This window comes from Chelmon rostratus, chromosome 12 (genome assembly GCF_017976325.1).
Source record: "Chelmon rostratus isolate fCheRos1 chromosome 12, fCheRos1.pri, whole genome shotgun sequence".
Taxonomy (NCBI): Eukaryota; Metazoa; Chordata; class Actinopteri; order Chaetodontiformes; family Chaetodontidae; genus Chelmon; species Chelmon rostratus.
This window is the reverse complement of record NC_055669.1, coordinates 21,831,063-21,851,233: the sequence shown is the minus strand read 5'-3', so window position 1 is coordinate 21,851,233 and position 20,171 is coordinate 21,831,063. Positions and strand designations below refer to the sequence as shown.

At 40.9% G+C, this 20,171-nt stretch overlaps 2 protein-coding genes across 2 annotated transcripts in view; one reads left to right on the top strand and one right to left on the bottom strand.

Moving 5' to 3' along the window:
• Positions 1-48: 48 nt before the first annotated feature.
• si:ch211-155e24.3 (uncharacterized protein LOC100150696 homolog) lies at positions 49-4,313 on the top strand. Its single transcript, XM_041949998.1, has 4 exons — positions 49-633; positions 748-869; positions 1,445-1,529; positions 2,706-4,313. Exons 1-4 carry the CDS (start codon positions 420-422, stop codon positions 3,647-3,649), a joined length of 1,365 nt encoding a protein of 454 aa, XP_041805932.1. The 5' UTR covers positions 49-419; the 3' UTR covers positions 3,650-4,313.
• Positions 4,314-5,095: 782 nt separating this feature from the next.
• Positions 5,096-20,171, bottom strand: part of tesk2 (testis associated actin remodelling kinase 2) — a 31,265-nt gene continuing 16,189 nt past the window's right edge. Inside the window, exons 6-13 of the mRNA XM_041949995.1 lie at positions 16,975-17,121; positions 15,415-15,497; positions 13,627-13,711; positions 13,164-13,247; positions 12,091-12,177; positions 10,504-10,642; positions 8,176-8,703; positions 5,096-8,049 (exon numbers count right to left, since the gene is read on the bottom strand). Of these exons, the coding sequence (XP_041805929.1) occupies positions 7,760-8,049; positions 8,176-8,703; positions 10,504-10,642; positions 12,091-12,177; positions 13,164-13,247; positions 13,627-13,711; positions 15,415-15,497; positions 16,975-17,121 (1,443 nt within the window). The 3' untranslated portion in view covers positions 5,096-7,759. The remainder of the gene's footprint in view (positions 8,050-8,175; positions 8,704-10,503; positions 10,643-12,090; positions 12,178-13,163; positions 13,248-13,626; positions 13,712-15,414; positions 15,498-16,974; positions 17,122-20,171) is intronic.

The following is a 20,171-nucleotide window of genomic DNA, read 5'->3' as shown; positions in this document are numbered from 1 at the left end:
GCCATTACGCTAGCCATTGGTTTTGTGTTCCAGTACGTCACTGTTGGCGGAAAAAGCATTAAATTAGCAACCTTACGAAGCTAGAAACACATTAACTTTTCCCAAAGTGCATTAATTCATTTGACAGAAGATATTTAAGTATGGTAATTTGAAAAATAGTTAATTTTAAAGTGCGAGTGCGCAACACCGCCCGTAGGAACCGCTGCGTCGACAAAAACGAGCGACCCTCACCAACTGCCATCCGCCGAAGAAATTAGCCGTACACAGTATCGTCCACCTCCCACCATTGATCAATAAGATACACTGACTGCAGTTTATATACATCCACCCTCAAAGTGAGTAACAAACAGCACACACAGGCGTGTACAAGTAAATATACATTTATTTATCTTTGAATAAGAAGCTGAAGTCGGTGCAGGATGGAGAGCTGCAGCTTCCACAGCCAGCTGCTGTCCGTCATGGAGGTCCTGGCCAAGGCAGCTGTGGCGGAGATAAACCGGCGTGTGGATGAGAGCTGCGCGGTGCTCCGGCTGGAAGTGAGCCAGAGCCGGCGGGACATCGACCTGCTGAGGCGGAAGTGTGAGGTGATGGAGGCAGAGCTGAGGAGGACCAGGATGAGAGCCCGGAGGAAAGGTGAGGACGGCGGCATCAGAGTGTGACCTCCTGGGTGGAGGGCGTCATGTTCCTGCCTGTAGTTTCTGCTCTTCAAACGTGGTGGCATGTGTGGTTTTTATTCTTCCTCCGCAGCGTTTTATCCTCCAGCTGCCGAGAGATTTTCTCCTTTAGTCAAAGTGGTGTTGGACAAAGAGAGGCAGAGCACAGACTGGGACAGACAGATGGATGCTGAGGCTCCAGATCAACCCCAGCAGGTATGAAGACATCAAAACATTAGTCTGACCCACAAATCTAACAGATTGATCATTTATTCCTAAAATGCCAGTAAATAAAGCAAAATGCCAAAGGTTTTGTCTTTAACATGCATGTTCTGTCTGACAGTCTAACACCCAAATATAAAATTCAATGTGCAATGATGTGAAACAGAGAAAAGCAACAAATCTTCACATTCGAGAAGCCAGATCCAAGACTGGAACCTCATTAAACTATTAATTGATTATAAATGAGGGAGTTTTTGTCTGGATAAAATGCATAAACATAAAACAAAGTAAATGGTGTTTTACAGTATATTTTATCATGACTCATTAAATGTTTGCATCTTGCAAAAATATGGAAAGTATTAAAGCATGCATGGTACTGTATTTTATTTCTTTGTAAGGTTTATCTCCATTTAATTATGGTATCCATGGTGAGTGTATTGCACATACGTGTAAGCTCGCTGCAGATGGGTTTTCCTTTTCCTTGCACAACTTATGTGTGTGTGTGTGTATTTTTGTGGCTCCACAGCCTGTGAGGTAGCTCATCTTTCTTGTTGTGCCTGATGTTGCAGCGTGCGACTGAAGCTGAACACATGCTGATCAAAGAGGAGTGTGCGGAGGAGGACATGTGGAAGAATGAGTCTGAGGACAAACTGAGTGAGTTTCAAATATTCAGATACACACAGTGTCACGGTCAGCATTTACAGAGCACGCAACTGAAAATACCCACATTTCTTCTTACATTTGAATGTGCCTCTTTTACCACAAGAGCTAAGAACAAACAGGCAGAACATTATCAAACAGCAAGTGTTAGGTGTTAACAAGTTCAAGTCAAGCTGACCGCAGGTTGTTTTCAGTTGTCTTTCATCTTCTCAGAGTCAGTGCAGGTTCTGGTCCCGTTGCTCTTGGTTGCATTTGGTTTTTGGATTTCTCCAAGATGTAGTCCTTCTGTGGTGGAGACCTGGAGGCTGGAGTTGAGGTTTTCTCCACTCAAACAGGATAATACTTTAGTGTATTAGAAATATAATTTAAGAGTAGAAAGTCATTAAAAGTACACTTTTACTTACTGCTTAATTTAAAGTATGTTTGACATGTACTTTTAAGGTGTTCTTCTAAATAGATCATTAAGTTCTACTTCAATGTATTAAAAATGAATACACTAATTCTGCAATACTTACAGTGGTATTTCAAAGTACTTTAGTGTAGGTGTATTATGAATTTTACTTAAATGTACTTTTAAAATGTACAAATACTTTTAATTGTAAGTGAAAAATAAACATATTTTCAAGTCCTTGGTAAAACACTTAGCATGTTAATTAATGTGTGCTTTAATTTCACTTCATTTTATCTATATTTAAGAATATTCCTAACACATTGGTGATATAATAAACTTGTACTGCAAGTGTGTTTTAATGCTCGTGAATCAGGATTTTCACTGGTGGACTTCAGTACACTTAAAGTTTGTAAAGTTGTGGCAGTTAAGCAACTATTTACACTTCAAGTATCACTCAAGTGGTATTCAAGGACTACTTGTGTACACAAGTATACTTGAAGGTGACAAAAATAACACACGTGTACTTAGATAACATTCTTGAAAAAGTCTGGGTTCATCTTTTTGTTGAATGTGAATTCATTTTAACCCCTTATTGGTAATGTACTGTAATATTTAGGAACCACAACTAAAACTTGTTTTTGCTGTGCTATTTAAATGACTGTCTGAATGTTTTGTCCATTGTTCTTTGGTAATAAAAAAGCAACATTAAGAGGTTTGTGACACTTAGAGCTTGAAAACCTCCACTTTAAGTTGACACGTGGTTCCTGATCTTCCTTTAGCCTCCGAAGCCGAGCAGCTGCCATGTTTGGAAGCCTCACAACCGGCCCGGACCGACGGCTTCGTGGAGCGTCTCCACCACGCTGACATCCCAGCCGACCCTGGATCTCTGGATTCCCCAGCAGACGGCTGCAACACTTTCCCAGAGCAGCTGAAAGGAAACCAGAATGAGGCCGAGCTCGTGGTGAAACACGAGAGAGAGGACGAGCCGGATGAGAACGCAGCTCCTCTTGATTCAGCCCACAGCTTTGTGACGGACGAAGGTGACCGACAGCTGTGGTCGTCCAGCCTGTGCTTCTCGTACGCTGGGCAACAGTTGGAGACAATTCCCTCCGTGTTCCCACCTCAGAGTGGATTACATTTGGAAGACGGGATGCCCCAAACTCACTCAGTGGGGAAATCACATTCAGTCGCAGTGAGCTCAGCACGGGTGAAAAGACGAGCCAGAACGTTTGGATGTAAGAGACCACAACCAGATGAAGGACACAACGCTTTGTCTCAGATTAACTCCACGGATCAGTGCTCGACTCCCCAGCAACCACAGCATCAGTACAGAGACTCTGCGCCTCACACGAGGAACCCAAACGAGGACCCGACGCCGCCAAACACAGCAGCCGCTTCCCTCTGCGGGCACAGCCGCGGCGGCTTTTGCCTGCCAAGGAGGATGAGGACGCCCTGGAGGTCCGGCGTGGGCGAGAAGAGGTTCAGCTGCACGTACTGCGACAAAAGCTGCACGAGGTTCAGTCAACTCAAAGAGCACCTGAGGAGTCACACGGGGGAGAAACCCTTCAGCTGCCTGCAGTGCGGCAGGAGCTTCACCAAACAGTGCAACCTCATCAGACACGCGGTGGTCCACAGCGGCGAGAAGCCCTACGAGTGCTCGCTGTGTGGGAAGTGCTTCACCCAGCGCTCCAGCCTGAAGTCCCATCAGAAAACAGCACACTGAGTTTACAGCGTTTTTATTAGATACATGTGATGCTGTGATTCGCAACTTCAAGAAACATGCCCTGCTTTTTAAAAACTTTGACTGGAGGTTAAATTCTCTGTTTTTTTATTTTATAATTCTGTGTTTAAAACATTAAATGTATAATATTATATTGATATAATTGATATAATATTGTTATTATAGCAATATCAGCATAATATGTTATATTATTTGGAGTTGTAAAACCAAAGCTTAGCTTAAAGGGCCATACAAGTGTGGTTGCAAGTTTAAATACAATTCATATGTACCTCAAATTTTTTGCTTGTTTTTCCCCCCACTCTAGGCAGCCATTATTTTCCATTCTTTTCCGTACTGCATGAAACAGTCAGTGGACTCTTGAACCTTAACTGTGGGTCATAATCCGTCACACTGAACACAACGTTAACACAGTAAATGTTTTGCTCTAAATCTGATCTGTGGGAAACGGGCTTACATGTGCAAAACCACTGGTGTGATCCTTTCATTGTGCACCGGCCTGTTTTGGAAGGTTTATCTGACGGCTCATGAGTTGAGTTAAATAAACAACATGTCATGTTGTCACTTTCTTTTGTAAGAGAACTTGTTTACATGTTGTGTGGTCGTGAGCTACAATGGTGCACATTGTTAAACTCCACACAGAGAGAAGAATGACTGATTCACTCATTAAAAATATTAGAGATAAAGAATTCCGATTTTCTGTTTTTCAGCATGTGCGAACAAAAGGATGTCGGCTGGCCTGCAGCTCCCATTTCACTCCAAACTGTGAAATCTGTCCCATGTCGTGATGCTAGAGGTTTCTAGAATAATTATTGGGGTCATTTGTCTTGAAGCTTTCTTAAATTGCATCTGCATGAAATTTTGTCCGTCAGTCTGCACTTTATAACCTCTAAAAGACGATTTCAGGCAAAAAGTTGATCCAGTTTGACCAGTTTATGAGCAAAATTGAGGCAAAACTTAGTCCCAGTTTGTGTCTCTATTGTATCATTACATTAAAGTGCTTTTATCAGATATGTTTTATATATATAATTTTGCTTTTCCTTATTTCATATTTTCATGCAAGCAAGGAGATATGTCATTTTTGGCCTCAGTGTTTTATATTTGGATTTGCAAATTATTGAAATTTAGTTCCAAAAATCATTTTTATTCTGCAGCAGACGAATGTTTTTATCCCTCCAGATGAACATAAGAGTCTTAAGAGATTTTTGGAAATCCCTTAAAAATTACAGCAAATTTCGTTAAATCCTCCTAGGTTTTTTAAAAATCACTTGACACTTCATCAGGATGCAGAGCGTGGATCTTTGAACACCAGCTGTCCTCGTGATGACCACATGATCTAATCTGAAAGCAAAGGTTTTCACACTTTTTAACACAAATATGACTTTTTTCAGACCAAGCTGCCTGAGAATGAGAGACGAACACAAGGACAAGTCAGGTAAGCTTTGTTATTGGATCAGGAAAAACATCTCAGTCTGTATTCAGTCTGCATTTTTACACAAATATACAAATACACAAAGACATTAGAAACGTTTTCTCATAAATATCTAAAACACTGCCATAAAAGTTACACCGGTTGCATAGAAAAGTAGTGACAAGCAGTTCAGAGGAGATGACTGTATGTATCACTGTACACGTGCATTTTAGTTCCTATTGAATTGACCAGACTGAGACCAGCAGAATACAACCGGAGCATCATAAAGTAGTGGAGCAGAGGCAAACAAGGCTCAACAAATAGACACCATCATTTATTTTTTGTGCACTGAAAACATTCAGACAGACACTGACGACAGTTTCGATGTTAAACAAACCTTCTCAATGAGACTCGATGATTGAAGAAGAGGAAACACTTTTAGCCCAACCAGCGGCTCACACATCTCACCCACATCTGTGAAGTGTTCATAAAAGCAGAACATGACCGCAAATTCATTAAGACTAATTTGACCCGATGTTAGCAGCGGCCACGTGACGGCATGTGTCAGAGCATCCTGCTGGGAGACATTTAGAACAGATCAGAAGGAATCTCAATTCACAGGAAGTAGTCATGTGCTCCATCTAAGGAAACGATTCCATTAACTGAAGTCTCGTTTGAGTTTCTACTTCAGATCTCGGTTTCTTTTCTCTTTAAGATGCTGGGGTTGACATGGAAACTGAGACTTTGACAGTACAGAGTGAGGGTAGCAGGCCTCATACACTGCTCTCCTCATCTTAGCACTAGCATCACATCGAAAGCTCATAGCAAGTTTTCTGGAAGACGGAAAATCACCATGTTTCAGGACGTATTTGCAGTATTTTGACAAAGTGAATTAATGTACAATTTACACCACTGCTTCTCATTTCTATAGGTTTGACATAAGATGGATTTCCCATACACGTTTCAGTTGGGACAAGACCACGCAACTTTTGTAGATCACAGCCATGACAGCTCGATGGCACGTTGAATTTCAAGGTATTTCTGCAGGGTTTGTTCATTTTGGGATACTATGATTTGATACAATACTATGATTTATGTTATATATTGTACATTGTTCTCAGCCAGATGAGCTGGCAGTTGCAGGCAGTGAATATTGCTGAATCCACATTACTCTTTGTTGTCCTTTATTGTTTGAGGAGAAAGCCATATTCCTTTTTTCTTACAATATATTCATCCTGAGTCCGGCGTGTTTGGTGGGTACAAACTAACATTAGCCACAACAAGCTTCTGGTCAAACCAGACCAGATAGGGCAGCTAAATCCCTGAGTGGGTCGCAGTGAGTACAGGTGCATTTTTAAGAGGAAGACTGTGTTGTCTTTCAAAAGTTGCATGGTCTTGCTTTAAACTTGTTTTAGAGAGTGGCAACTCATTGCAGCAAAAAAAATGCATTTTGGCTTTATTTGGTTTTAACAATTTCACTGTCGCCCTGTTTGCATTAGGAGGGGACGGTTTTTAAAACTTGTGCTGCATTCAAGTAAACTGTGACATCTGAGATTTGAAATTTGGCTTCCTGGCAGCAATTTTTAATGCAAAAACAAGGTCCTTCCTCTCAACATCCATGTCTGATGTCTCCACAACACTACTTATGTACACTCTGCTTTGACTGTTGAATGGCGGTGGTTTGGCTGATATACAGGGCCTCTGACCATCCCAGATAAAACCGCTATGTCATCAAGTGGCTACCAAAGTGCGGTACTTGTAATTAGTGGGTGAAAAGATGTTAAAATCACCGGTATACAACAGTTCTGAAGTGACTGACAGCTCTGACTGTTTAAGACAAATGCAACATGACCTTTAGGTTTTTAAATGAGAACGTAATGGGCTGGATGAAACCTTAACCTACAACCATCTCCTCTATGAATTCACTATTGCTGTTGCTAGGCAGAGTTCCCGGTTGGAGATTTGTCGTGTGAAATATTTTTCCACTGCTTAGGATGGTTTGACATTAAACACCTGTCTAACGAGTGTTGTTTTTCAGGCACTCAGTTATTATACAATTTAAAAATGTTCTCATCTGAATATCAGTCTTGTTAAGCAAAAATATGGGATTTTGTTGATTTAGTTTAAACATTTGTCTAACGAAGACCACAAGGAAAAGTATCAAAACACAAGCTTTGATTTTTAACAAGTCACACATACACAACACAAGGGATCACCAATACTCTTCATCATACACAAAGACACCTAATATAAGAAACCTTTAAAGGGAAAGAAATCTACATCCTCTCACGTTATTAAATATAAACAACTTTTTCAAAAAAATAATCTCTATGCTGAGTGTCCATTGTGTGGATAAAAGCTTCTTTGTGTGCTAAATGGAGACTTGTCCTGTCACACCTGGGTGATAACACCTTTGTAAGATATTTATTTCTTAAGATCACGTGTGCTTGATTTATTGATCAACATGTGATACATTCACTTGAAAGGTAAAAATCAAGTGTTTTGTCTTTTCTTTTTTACATTTTATTTTTCAAAATGATTTGAAATGTGTCCAGTCTGTCCACTTTTAAAAAAGAGTTCCCACTGCCTCCATGTCCACAATCCAGGGGTAAAAGTCCCCCTGTCCTGTCCAAATCCACCACATCCTCCTGGTCACTCCTCCATTTGTGTGTGTGTGTGTGTATTTACATGTGTGTTAACATGGGGCAGGCGTCTGTCCCGATCTGTCGTTCCTCCTCTCCCTCCAGGCTGCTGGAGCAGTCCATCGCCTCTCCACTGTCCATCGGAGACCAGCTCTCCCCAAGCTCGTCCCCCTTGTTTCCCTCCTTCCTCCCGTCTTCTCCGTCCTCCTCCCCTCCTCTCTGCCTGCAGTAAGGTGGGATCTCAACCACGACGTATTTCTTCGCCCAGCCGCTCAGCGCTGCCTTCTGTCGGACGTCATTTCCCACCGGGCCTGTGTCAGACCTGGAATCACCTGTTGAGAGACAATAATGCTTACTTTGTCCCCCTTTTTTACTGAACTCAACATAGTAAGAAACTTAGTGGGACATTACACTTTTATATCAAAAATGTGAAAGAGACTCTCCCTCAGACAGCTCACCTTGCAGCGTCGTGGAGAGCTGGCTGGAGTTACAGGTAACAGAACCGTTGTTATTGGAGCTAACAGCTGCAGCGGGGTGGAAGATCTCTGAGCGGGGCAGCTGGGGGGACACTGGTAAGGAGTGACACTGTCTTCCTGGCAGCTGCTGCCAGTAGTAAGATGTCTCCTGTTGGGGTCCTCCGTTCGCAGGTGGCTGGTTACTGAACACACTCCCCGGAGGAGAGTGGAGGTCAAACACCAGTGAGAAGACGGACTTGCTGGGCACGTCGTAAAACTTGATCTTGCCCCCGCACAGGTCTTCTCGGGCAGTGAACGGGTTGATCTTGCGGGCTTTAGTGGCTCTGTGAGAGTTGGGGGGGTTATAGTAAGGGTCCTGGACGTTGACTTTTCTTCCTGGTTTGCAGGAGAAGATGTCTGATTGGCTGCGGCTGAGCCAGATGTTTCGCCGGGGGCGGGGTGATTTGGGAGGTATTTTATCATCCTGGAAACCGAGAGGATTCAGTCGCTTGAAGCCCTGCATCTTCTCACCTTGAATGAAGACACATATTCGTATTTGTGACTTATTTTTTATATAAAACTAGAACACTTGCTTGCAAAAATTTAAGTTTTAAGTCTAGAGGTGTATCTTCCAATTTTTGGCAGAGGTTGGGAGAGAAAAAAAAGCCTATCATTTGCAGGATGCCCCTTTCACAAGCACAATCATGACACTATCAGAATAAGCAGATATTTACAAAAATCAATGAAGCTGATGAGGTCAAACATTTAACATGTTGTCTTTGTACTGTTTTCAGCTGAGTATACTTCCATAAGGATTAGCAAGTTATCACATTATGTTTGGCATATGTTGCAAGTGTTGCAATTGAATCTCATGTAACCACTAGGTGGCAATACAGGCTAAATTCTTCATAAAGTACACAGCCATGAGCTCATTCAATCCCTCTACTTCAAATGTTTCCAGCAGCTCTGGATGACATTATTTTATATAGAAATGTCGTCTGAAGTGTGGTTGGATCTTAACATTCTCATAAACTTAAATAAATGCAGCAGGAAAAAAACATTAAGATGAAAGAAAGAATGTGAGGGAGACAGAAACAGGGATAAAAACATTAAGTGTCAGTTTGCAGCAATGGATCACATCGTTAAGAAAGACACTGCTCATATAAAAGGATAAACACTAATTTTCCTAGTTTACAAAAATCAGTTATTGCCAAAGATGATACACATCAGCTAACCAAGAAAACATCTAATGTTATCCTCTTAAATCTCAAAGTATTGTTGCATTTCTCAAGGATCATGCATCTTATTTAATACAGGAAATACCTGAAGGAATTACTCATCTCTCCCTTGAGGACCAAAAAAGCTACTCAAAAAAAAATATTTGGGTAAAAAGTGGTTATGCAACAGAGATATTTCCTACTATGAGGATGATCCTGGTTTTCAGGAAATGCTGATGTTATCAGGTAAACAGAGAGATGGAGGTGGAGGAGGGGACCGAGAGGGAAGGAGGGAGCTGAGGAAACTCATGACGTGCTGTCACATCTGACAGAACTGAGAGCAGATCAGATCCAGGTCATGTTTTCCACACAATAACAGCTATATAAGAGATATTTCTTCTGTCAACAGACCCAGACTGTGATTTGGAAACCTTGTTAGCTACATCTAGCTTTAGAACACAACCACAGATGTAAGAAACCACCTTCGTCACTAGTATGAATCACTCTTGCATCCTGTGATGTCATGTGTGCTTTTCTTCTTCATACGCTGTAGTACTGGCTGAGGAAGAGGAGCCGTTTGGCTTGTCTAAACAAAAACATTACCGCCTCCTGACTCCATGATGGTCAGACATGCAGGCGGCTGTACAAGGGACCAAATTAGAAGTGAAACCTGGGCTCGCATGGATAGAGTGTCTCAAAATAGGAATGCTGATCTCAGACCAGTTTTTTTTTTGTTTTTTATTTTACCGAACAGGAAGTGAAGTAAAAATCTGGCTTGAACAAAGTAAACCTTATCCTTACAACTGACTGGACAAACGTAGAATTAACAGTGCGCTTTAAAAGAGGAACTGTTAGGATTGGAGGGAAGTTTCTGTCAAGTTTCTGGAGTACAAGCAAAGCCTGTGTGCAGTGGTACAGAGGGGGCCGGAGGAAGGATACACTAAAAAATAAGTGTCTGCTGCCTTACTTGGATTACAGTTTCCCTTCCTACCACCTGATTTTACAGGAATTTACAGGCACCTTCTTGTAAACAAAAGAAGGTGGCTTGTATTGACTGTAACGTAAAGCTGAAATGACAGATCAGAGCGTCACAGATTTTGTGCAGCGCTGTTACCTTTGGGTATGGTTTTCTTGTCGTTGTCCCCACTGAGTGGGACACACTCGTGCTCCACCTCTTGAACTTTAAGACGAGCGAGAATCTCTTCGAGGTGCCTGACGATGTCTGGGAAGGATGGACGGAGTTTGGGGTCCATCTGGGGGAGAAAAAAAATTGAGATACGGAGAAGGATGAGCTTTATATCCAGGAACATGGTGCAGACTGCACTCATCAGATTATTATTATCAGGGAAAAGGAAAACACACACCAACAGGATTACTTTCCATTTTAAAAGGGGCTACATGTAATATTTAAAGGTTAAAATATCATGACAAAGTAGTGACACAGCATTAGAGGAATTTACATAAATAAATAAGACCAAGGCACTAAATGCACTTTACAAGTTGGTTTTCCAGGATAATTACTGTATTGTTTTGTGGCACAGAGAGAGAATGCTCTATGGCCTTTACTCACACTTTACTTTGATAAGCTGAAATGTGTAGTTTCTCAGCAGAAAGTGGTACAAAAGAAAAGCCTGTGGGAAAAAAAATCACCACTACATTGTTGTTTGAAAGAAGAAGCAAATGCAACTGGAAGCAACAGTACTGGTGTGCGAGTGTGTGTACGTTATGTTTTCCAATGTCTGTAGAAATATTGTTTGGGTATTCTTTTCTTGAACAGTTATTTGCTGATGTTAAAGACACATAAAGCATCTTCATTAAAAATAATTAAAAGTGAGTAAAATTGGAAGAAGAATTGGGGACTGAAAGAAGAACGAAGGCGGAAGCAAAACGAAATGGAAGGAATAAGACGAGGTAGATGGAAGGGGGGAAAGGCGTACGAGGGAGAAAGAACAGAAGGAAAAACAAGACGAAATAAGATGCTAGAAAGAAACTGTAAATTGACTATTAGACTGAAATTACACCGGGGTGCTGAGGAAAAAGACATGGACAGAGGATAAGGATGATAAAAATGAGACAAGGATGAGAGGGGATCAATCAGCGGGGTGCTCCAAAGTCTTTAATACCCTCATCCCCTGAGGTCTGTAATTAACACAGAAAAACACAGTCCCAGTCCAGCGATGATGATGTGCACAAAACTAAACTGTCAAAAATCTCATGAAAAAAGTTGATTCAGTTTGATTAACTTAATATTTCACCTCATTTTAATAGTTATTCAATTTAACAACAAATCAGTGTTTGAATATTGAGAGAAAACGAGTCTGCCAATGAACTGATCCAGCTTTGAGTGAACAGAAGACCCCCCGAAGAGTGAGCCAAATCAGATTATTAGGATAATCAGATTGCCCCTTTATTTCTGAACGAGGGAATAATAGTTACTTAAGAAATTAAAAATAAAACGGTGGAAACCAAGAGCAGCCATTTGGGAAATCTCTCTCTCAGAGAGAAAACACCTTAAATAATAAACACCTCTTTGTTATAGAAGCACTTAAACAGGACGAAACATGACCACCATCCGCTAACTTCAGCAGATACATGGCTGCTGCTGCTGTTGCTGCTGCTGCTTGCTCTTCAGGCTCTGTTATAAAAAACGTTAATTGACGGAGACTAAGACACTGATTGGACAGAAAAGTGGTGGACTCACGTTGCAGCAGTTGAAAGCCAGCTGGAGGAAGTCAGGCGGACAGTCTCCAACCATGTGCTGGAACGTGTGATAGTCCAGGCCGAAGTTCTGGTCGGGAAGAGAAGACACAGAGACAAAGAGATGTGGATATATGAAATTTAAACAGGAAATGAGTATTTACTATTCTCAAAGAGGAATAAAGACAGAGACAGCTTCATCAGATGTTTGACATGCTGCAACTCTTCCGCCAAAACCGGCTTCATGTCAGACTAATCCCTCTGACATGGTCCTGCTGACTGCCAAGTCTGCGAGCAAGTCTGCCTCTATCAGTCCACTGAAATGTTGTGTGATAGAAAGAAGGTCTCTGCGGGTTTCTGAAAGGTAAATCTTATACAATATTCTTAAAATTAAATTTAAGACCAACCCGAATGCATGAAGAGCAGCATCCAGCTGTGGCTGTGTTTTCGGGCTGCCCTGAAAGCGTTGAAGCACCTACACTTTTTGTTTACGTAAAATATATTAAGGCTTCTGAATCCTTTCTCATAAATAAAAACATTTATATCATACTAGGAAAGCATGGAGATATAAATCTAATATGAGGGTTGATGATTCACAATTATATAATAGTTGGATACTGGATTTTTGTGGCCAATATTCATAAACTGAGCCTTTTAAAAAGAAAAAACATATTTTGTATATTAACTCAGGCTTGTTTTAGACATATTTCTGATAAGGGTCCCTTGATTTAGTCATTAATCAATTGTGAGCACCAAATGTACACAGCAGTACATTTTACGTGTGAAAAACCAACTTGCCAGTCCTCTCCGGTGGACGACATTAACATACATACTGAAATATGGTATAGCTGCTCAGTAATATCAGCCAACGATTAAAGTTAGGGTTAAGAAAAACCAATACCACTCCCCATCCTTCGAGAATGTAAACAAAACAGACTTAAGCACTCATTTTGAGGAGTGAGTCAGTATCAACAGGGTGTGAATTATACAGATCGACCTGTGTACACAGCAAACAGGCACATGGAGTATTACAAGGTCAAAGGGTGGAAAAGAGGTGAGACGTAGATGAGCTGTCACCTCTGTGCGGGGAAGGAAGTCAGGATCAGCCTGGACCCTCGCAATGATCTCACACAGGATTATACCATAGGAGAAGACGTCAGCCTGAAAACAGAGAGAAACACATCAAGACAAGGAAACACCAAACAGTTTCCTCTATGTTTTTTTTCTTTTTAATGGTGAAATACCTGGTTTATTATGTTTGAAACATTTGTGTAAATCCCTGATATTCCTTAATTTCTGCTAAAAACGTACTGACCTCTCTGACCTCTCTGACACAACTCTCTCAATTCCACAATTACTGTCAGTCCATGACTGATGGAAACTGTGCATCTTCATCTCATTATTTTGCTGTGCTTTGCTTGGCAACTAATGTAATCTTGTTTTGACTTTATTTTCCACACTATCTCAGCTAATACCATCACTTGGTGTTAAATGCTGCAATAGCAGAGGTCAGAGGTCAACGTTGGCGACTTCACTTTACCTTCTCGTTGTAGAGTTCATCTCTCAGCACCTCAGGGGCCATCCAGAAAGGAGAGCCGACCACTGAAAGCTTCTCTCGTTCAGCACTAACACACACACACACACACACACACACAATATATGTTTGACAATTACATAAAGCATGTTAATGATCCATTATAACAAGGAAGTCTTTTGTGTCAGAGAAGGCTTTGATGACTCCAGTTTGAATAGTGCAATAAAAGCATGTATGCAATCCTCCCCTGACCCAGTCCACCACCAGGAAGGAAAGCCTGATCTGACCATAGTTGTGTTGTGTTTAAATGAAGACTGGAGTTTTTTTATTACCTGCCTGCTAGTGCATGTGTGATGAGGTGTTAGCACTTGAAAAAGCCAGTCTGAGTATATTTGTTGGAACGTGTGAAGCAATTTCTTCAGTCTGTCTCTGTGAAGTTAATATGAACAGCGTGCCAGATAAAAGAAGCTGACACAACACGCGAGCACACAAAAACAAATGAAGTGCTCTCTTGCACTGTGTGCAGTTAACACATAATTACAGTTTTAAGTTGTACCAGACAGAAATTGACTGCCGTCTTACCTTACAATCAGTTTTTACAGTTAGTCCATATAATGAATCTCTCTCTTTAATTCTGTAAATTCAGTAGCTCTCACTCTGTTTGGATTTAGATCGGGTGAGGTCGGACCACACCTTCTCACTTTGTAAGAAAAACGATAGGTGTGGCAACATTCTGTGCATTGTTCATGCATGTTTACATACCCACATACACATGCATAGACATACAAGATTAGAGACATTTTAGAAAATCCCCCTCCTTCATTGTACTGCAGCAACATACTGCAAACTAATACTCTGTGCTGATAGTATTCTGCTGTTATCAGAACACAAAAGAATAAGAACTATACAGCCTGCTGTTATTGTCAGTTCGGGACACGTGGGTTAATAAATATCCCTGCGCCTGGTATGAGGAGGAGGGACACACTTAAGTGAGTTACAAATAGCTGTGACCAGCAAAACAGAAAGGAACAAAAAACAGTGCAGAGGAGAGCAGACAAGCACAAGATGATGATCACATGCTGGAAAAAAACATGGTGTAGCCTGACATTTTCTCTCTTTATGGCTTTTTAAAACACATTCCACCACATGTAACACTATATATCTTTGCAGGTTTTGCAGTGACAGCTGAGCAACCATTTGGCCTTCAGAGACAAACACAGTATTTTGGTTTTGGGGCTACAAAAAAGGACTAATCCGTTTTAAGCCCCTAGGGGGCAGGCAAAATGAGCTAAGAAGTACACAGCTACCACCACATCACTGGATTATAAAGTTGTTATTGCGAACAAGCAATTGGCTAATTAACATATCAAACAAACATTGAACAACATAAGCATTCAGTTTGGGTTATGTTTCAACACCCAAAAACTCCAACATCCACTCTTCTTTTATCTCTGGTTTTCTAAGGAAAATATCTTGCTTGACTTTGTTCACTCACTGTCTGTTTATCGATTGATCGATGATTGGCAGGTAGTTTACAGGTTTTTTTGTACAACCCATGTGCTACAGGGGCTGAGGAGAACAGATGCAGATGAGAAGAGCGAGCTAAAAGAGGCTACAAAGCTCTGTTTGGTGACAGGCCCTTCCACACTATGCATTCATTAGATAAGTAAGAAAAGTATTGATTAAGTCATTAATCAAGTATGGACGTTATGAGGTCCTGGTTATTAATTAATTACTAATAATGATCTAGGACCGAGTATATTTCAGAGCAGTAATCAGTGGAGAACTCCTTACGGATTGGTGGGGATCTTTTCTGCCAGGCCAAAGTCTCCAACCACCACTGTGTATCCGTTGTCATCACATTTGATCAGGCAGTTCTGTTAATACAGAAAAACATCATCATTATTACCACACAAGTTAAATGGCGGAAGTTGTGACACTGACGGTGAAGGATTTTGTGACACTGCACTATCAGCTAAGCCTCTGCTTCCTGATTGAACTTTAGCCTTTGATATCGTTTTACTGTACATTCTCATTCTCTGTGCACAGAAAAGGGGAAGTAACAGGACATTTCTTTCTCACTGCTATGAAGTTTGGACTCTTCCTCTTCGACCAAAAAGGAACTATTTGTGTATCTACAGCTGCCATTTGTTGCAATGGTCATCACCTATGCCGTACACAAGAGAGTGTGTGCACCACTGATATTTGCAGGACAACCCTGTGTAGCATGACGGTTGACAATATGACATTTGGTAGCCACAGAGCTGAAGGTTGAGTGTACTCACAATATATTCATACATATCATTCTTGGCAACTTCTGTCACCTTGCCCTTTCGTCCTTGTTTTATGTGAACAGGTCACTGCCTTATTTCTGGGCACTTTTGTAAATTTACAGCTTACAGCTCCTGTATAATGAAATTGACATGTAGCTCTTTAAGAGTACAGTATAATATCTAAAACACAGGATAAAGTTACAGTTGGCAGGGGGGAGTCCTTGGAAATAATACAGCTAGTATAGCATTAACCAAGATCTAAGAAAAGAGAGAAAGCTGCTTTGCTCATTGAGTTTTATGACTGAGATATGTGTCATAAGAGAACGGACTTTGTGTTAATTCGGGGAACTACAACCTGCAAGGCTATGACTTCACTGTCTCTGTGCACTCCTTTTATTACTCTCCAGATGAACAACTATGAGCGTCGACAGGCAATGAATATGGGTGTAAAGGAGAGTGCACACTGTCCCTGCTCCCTGCCAGTTCCATGTCAACATGGCTCTGGGTCAAGTTGGAAAACTAGAAGCTGCCTGGTACAGATTATCACATCTGACCGTGACACTGTGTTCTTCACAGAGAGGTTAGCAGGTCTAGGAGTAAAAGGACAGATAAGTGTGTCAAGACACCAAACATCTTTAAGATTTGCATCTACAAATGCAAAATCTAAGACAAATCTTATGAACAGACTAGAGGCTGCATCACTATCCTGGGACCAAACACTGATATTGCACTATAAACTGTCAAAAACAAGTAATATTTGAACATATACAGTACAGTACTGTACAAAAGTCTTGGCCATCTGAAACTAATGAATGAGAGAAACACAAGAAGTGTTGTCAATGAAAGAGACATAGAACTTATTAGTGTGTGAAACAGGCCTTGGACAATATGTGAGTCTTTAAACCAAAATTACTACATGTTAAATCTCCCATTTATCAAAATAAATAATATCCGTAGATTAAAAAGACATAAAAATGGACAGGAAATGCTACTTTGTAGTACTGGGACCACAACACATTCAGCAGTTCTATTTACAGCTGTGGTTTCTCCTCTTAATGGCCAGTTAGCCCATCTAGCTCACCTTAGAGGTGAGGTCCCGGTGGAATATGCCTTTTGAGTGCAGGTAGGCCAGACCGCTGGCGATCTCACTGGCCAGCTTCACCCTTGTGGGCCAACTCAGGTGTTTGTTGCTGTCTAGAAGCTGCTCCAGGTTTCCACCATTGATGTACTGGAGAAAGACAAAGCAAGACACACAAAGAAATAAATGAACAAAACACTGACAAACAAGGAAAGGAAGACAAACTATTCAGTTTTACAGGAATGTAATCATTTCAGTTTTCAATTTCAAAGATTTTTTTAAAAAGTGGTAGGTCATTAAATAAATCCAAGAAACTGTTTAAAATTAAAATTCTGATATATCATGGGCAAAGTGTGGGCTGTCAATCATTAGTTCATTACTCACGTTAAATGTTCTTTAGTTAAGAACTGCATTGCTATACTATGAAAAGCAAAATGTTCCTGCGAGGCTGCATTATGCGATGTCAAACAATTTTTCACAGGAATGAAATTTGTGATGTCTGAACTCAGTTGGTGTGATTGCTCCAATCATAGCAACATAACACTTTCTGTTGCCAGTGACAGAAACAACAGACTGGTTAGCTGACTCGACAACGGCGCTGGTCGACTGCTGCACTGACTGGCTGACCCTCTTAAAACAGGTACAGACTAACTACAACACCCAAACCAACTGCCTATCCAGCTGGCTGGTGGATGACTGATTTGTGGGCTGTTTGGGTTACAGACAGCCTGCTGGCCGGCCTGGGGCCTTACTGGTGTATCGACCAACTGGCTGAACAAAATCTGGCTGGCGGCCTGCTCAACTGGCACGCACAACTGCTAGTTTCCGACGTGCACAAATGTGGACCATGACCATGGTGCAGGCTGGACAAATCAGCTCAGTGGGTTTAGAAGTATCCAGTGTCCTTCGCTCTGCCTGTCAGCTTTGATCCAGAAGAACTTGTTCGACCTTGCTGCTTGCATGCAAACACACAGACACACTAATCCCGTGTCACGTATCACGAACAACGGTGGCTAACTAGATAGAACTGAGATGAGATAAAGAGATGGTCTGGTTTAGCTGTGATTACTGGTATGGCTGACAGGCACAGAATTAGGACATGGGGGGCTGCAAGTGAGGGGAGGTGGTCTTCCTGCAAATAAATAAACTGGACCTCTGCTCAGAATAACTCTAATTTTATCACATTTTTACAATAGATGTAGCACTGAATGTATGATTTTTGACCTGACCAAGAAAATAAAAATATCAGAATATGTTCTATCAACTCAATGAGCTGCCAATCTACAACAAATGTAACTAACCGGAATGAGTTGTCTAATTAAAAGTATAGGAAACAGAAGGTAAACATACAAATAACTGGCTTGATGCTAAATGGATTCCCTTTGGATTACAGTCCAGGGTTGCTAATATAGAAAACTGCTTCCCCCACCAAGTTATTTTCATAGATCTTATTGTGATTTTTTTGGATACACAGCCCTAGTGACCTACACTGTTTACTACAGCTAAAATAAATCTCTATCTATCTATCTATCTGTCTATCTCTATAATAACATTTTCTTAAATCAACTCAGTGGTATTCAGCAATAAACTAGAATTTCACCTGACGAAGATAAGAGGTATGCCAAGCCACTTTCTCGCAAACGATCTACTTCCTGCAACGCTTACAAGAGTTTTGCTGGACCATTTTATTAGCCTGATGCTTTATTTAAATCAATGGATCCCCTATCATGAAACATTCATTAAAAATATTTCACCATTATCTTCATGTCCATTGCATACTTTTCCTGTTTTAGATCCTAACCAGAGAGTTCAGATTAAAAAAAAGACAGAATGGCTATTAGAGCACAATGATTTATTGGGATTGTTTTGAAATGATTAAAAAAGCTCTTATACTATCAAATGTTCTCACACACACACACACACACACACACACACACACACACACACACACACTCAAGACGTCACAGGATTACAGTATTTGTCCAACAAATTCCTCAGTAGCCGCAGAGTTCAACATCTGTTGTCTGCCTGGTTGACGTTTGGGGGGAGAGATCAGAGAGAACAGGGGAAAACACCGGAGACAAGTAAAGACTAGTACAACTTCCTTATTTTATCATCTCATTCAAAGATCTAGACAGCATCCAACTAACAGAATAAGCAGCGAATGCAAAGTGTGCCTGGAACTAAATGCAAATCACATGGTTCAGCGGAAGAATGTACCTGCTGTGTCAACGAAAAGTAACTCAACACAACTAAAGTCATATTCAAAAAAGCCGCTTATTTAGACACAGTATTTTTCCCCCCTGGAATTTGCTTTATCCTATTTGTGGATTTCCTCATATTCCGCGGTAATTTCTTGACACAGCACGTGCTTGAGCCATATATGTGCCTAACACCATGACCAAGTGTACCATAGAGTGCTAAGAAAATGAGAAACATACAGTTAGTTTTAACTGCAGTGGAAATTGCTCTGCTACACTGTGTTTCATGCTAAAAACCCTGGAAAGACTCAAACAAAAGAAACCTTGTTTCCTGCTGGGAGCAGCTTCAAACAGCAGTATAATCCTGCCATGGGTCGTGATTTACCGTTAGACCAGATTATGATTGCGGAACCATTTCATATAAGGTGCATTAGATTGACATTCAGCAGAGAAAAAACAAGGCTTGATGCTCATCAACTACATTTGTCCAGGGACCAGAATTTTCGTAGCAGTAGTAGTAAAGTAGATGCTGTGGGGGCCTTACTTTCAAATAAAAAAAAAAGCTTATTATTGTTAATATTTTCACTTTCTGAATTTGTAATTCATGTTATTTTCATTAGCCTTTATTAGTGAGAACGGACTCCTTAAAAACACGTAGGATCCAGGATCCCAGGAAACAAACAAATTACTCAGTTGGAGACTCAATACAACTGTTGGCCTACAAAAATAAGCCAAGTCACTGTCAGTACTGACTGGGCCTCTTCCACTGGTGAGTGACGATAGGACCTCACATTTTCTGAATTCATTCATATTCTGCGGGCTGGATGGAAAGCTTTGGCGGGCCTGATGTGGCCCGTGGACCACCAATTGATGATCACTTCTCTAGATCAGTGGTCCCCAAAGTGGGTGATGCAAAATGTATCATATCACGGTTCATTTACTGTGTTCTTTTTAATAACATTTCACCACATTAAAATGTTTTATGTGATGTTTTTAAAC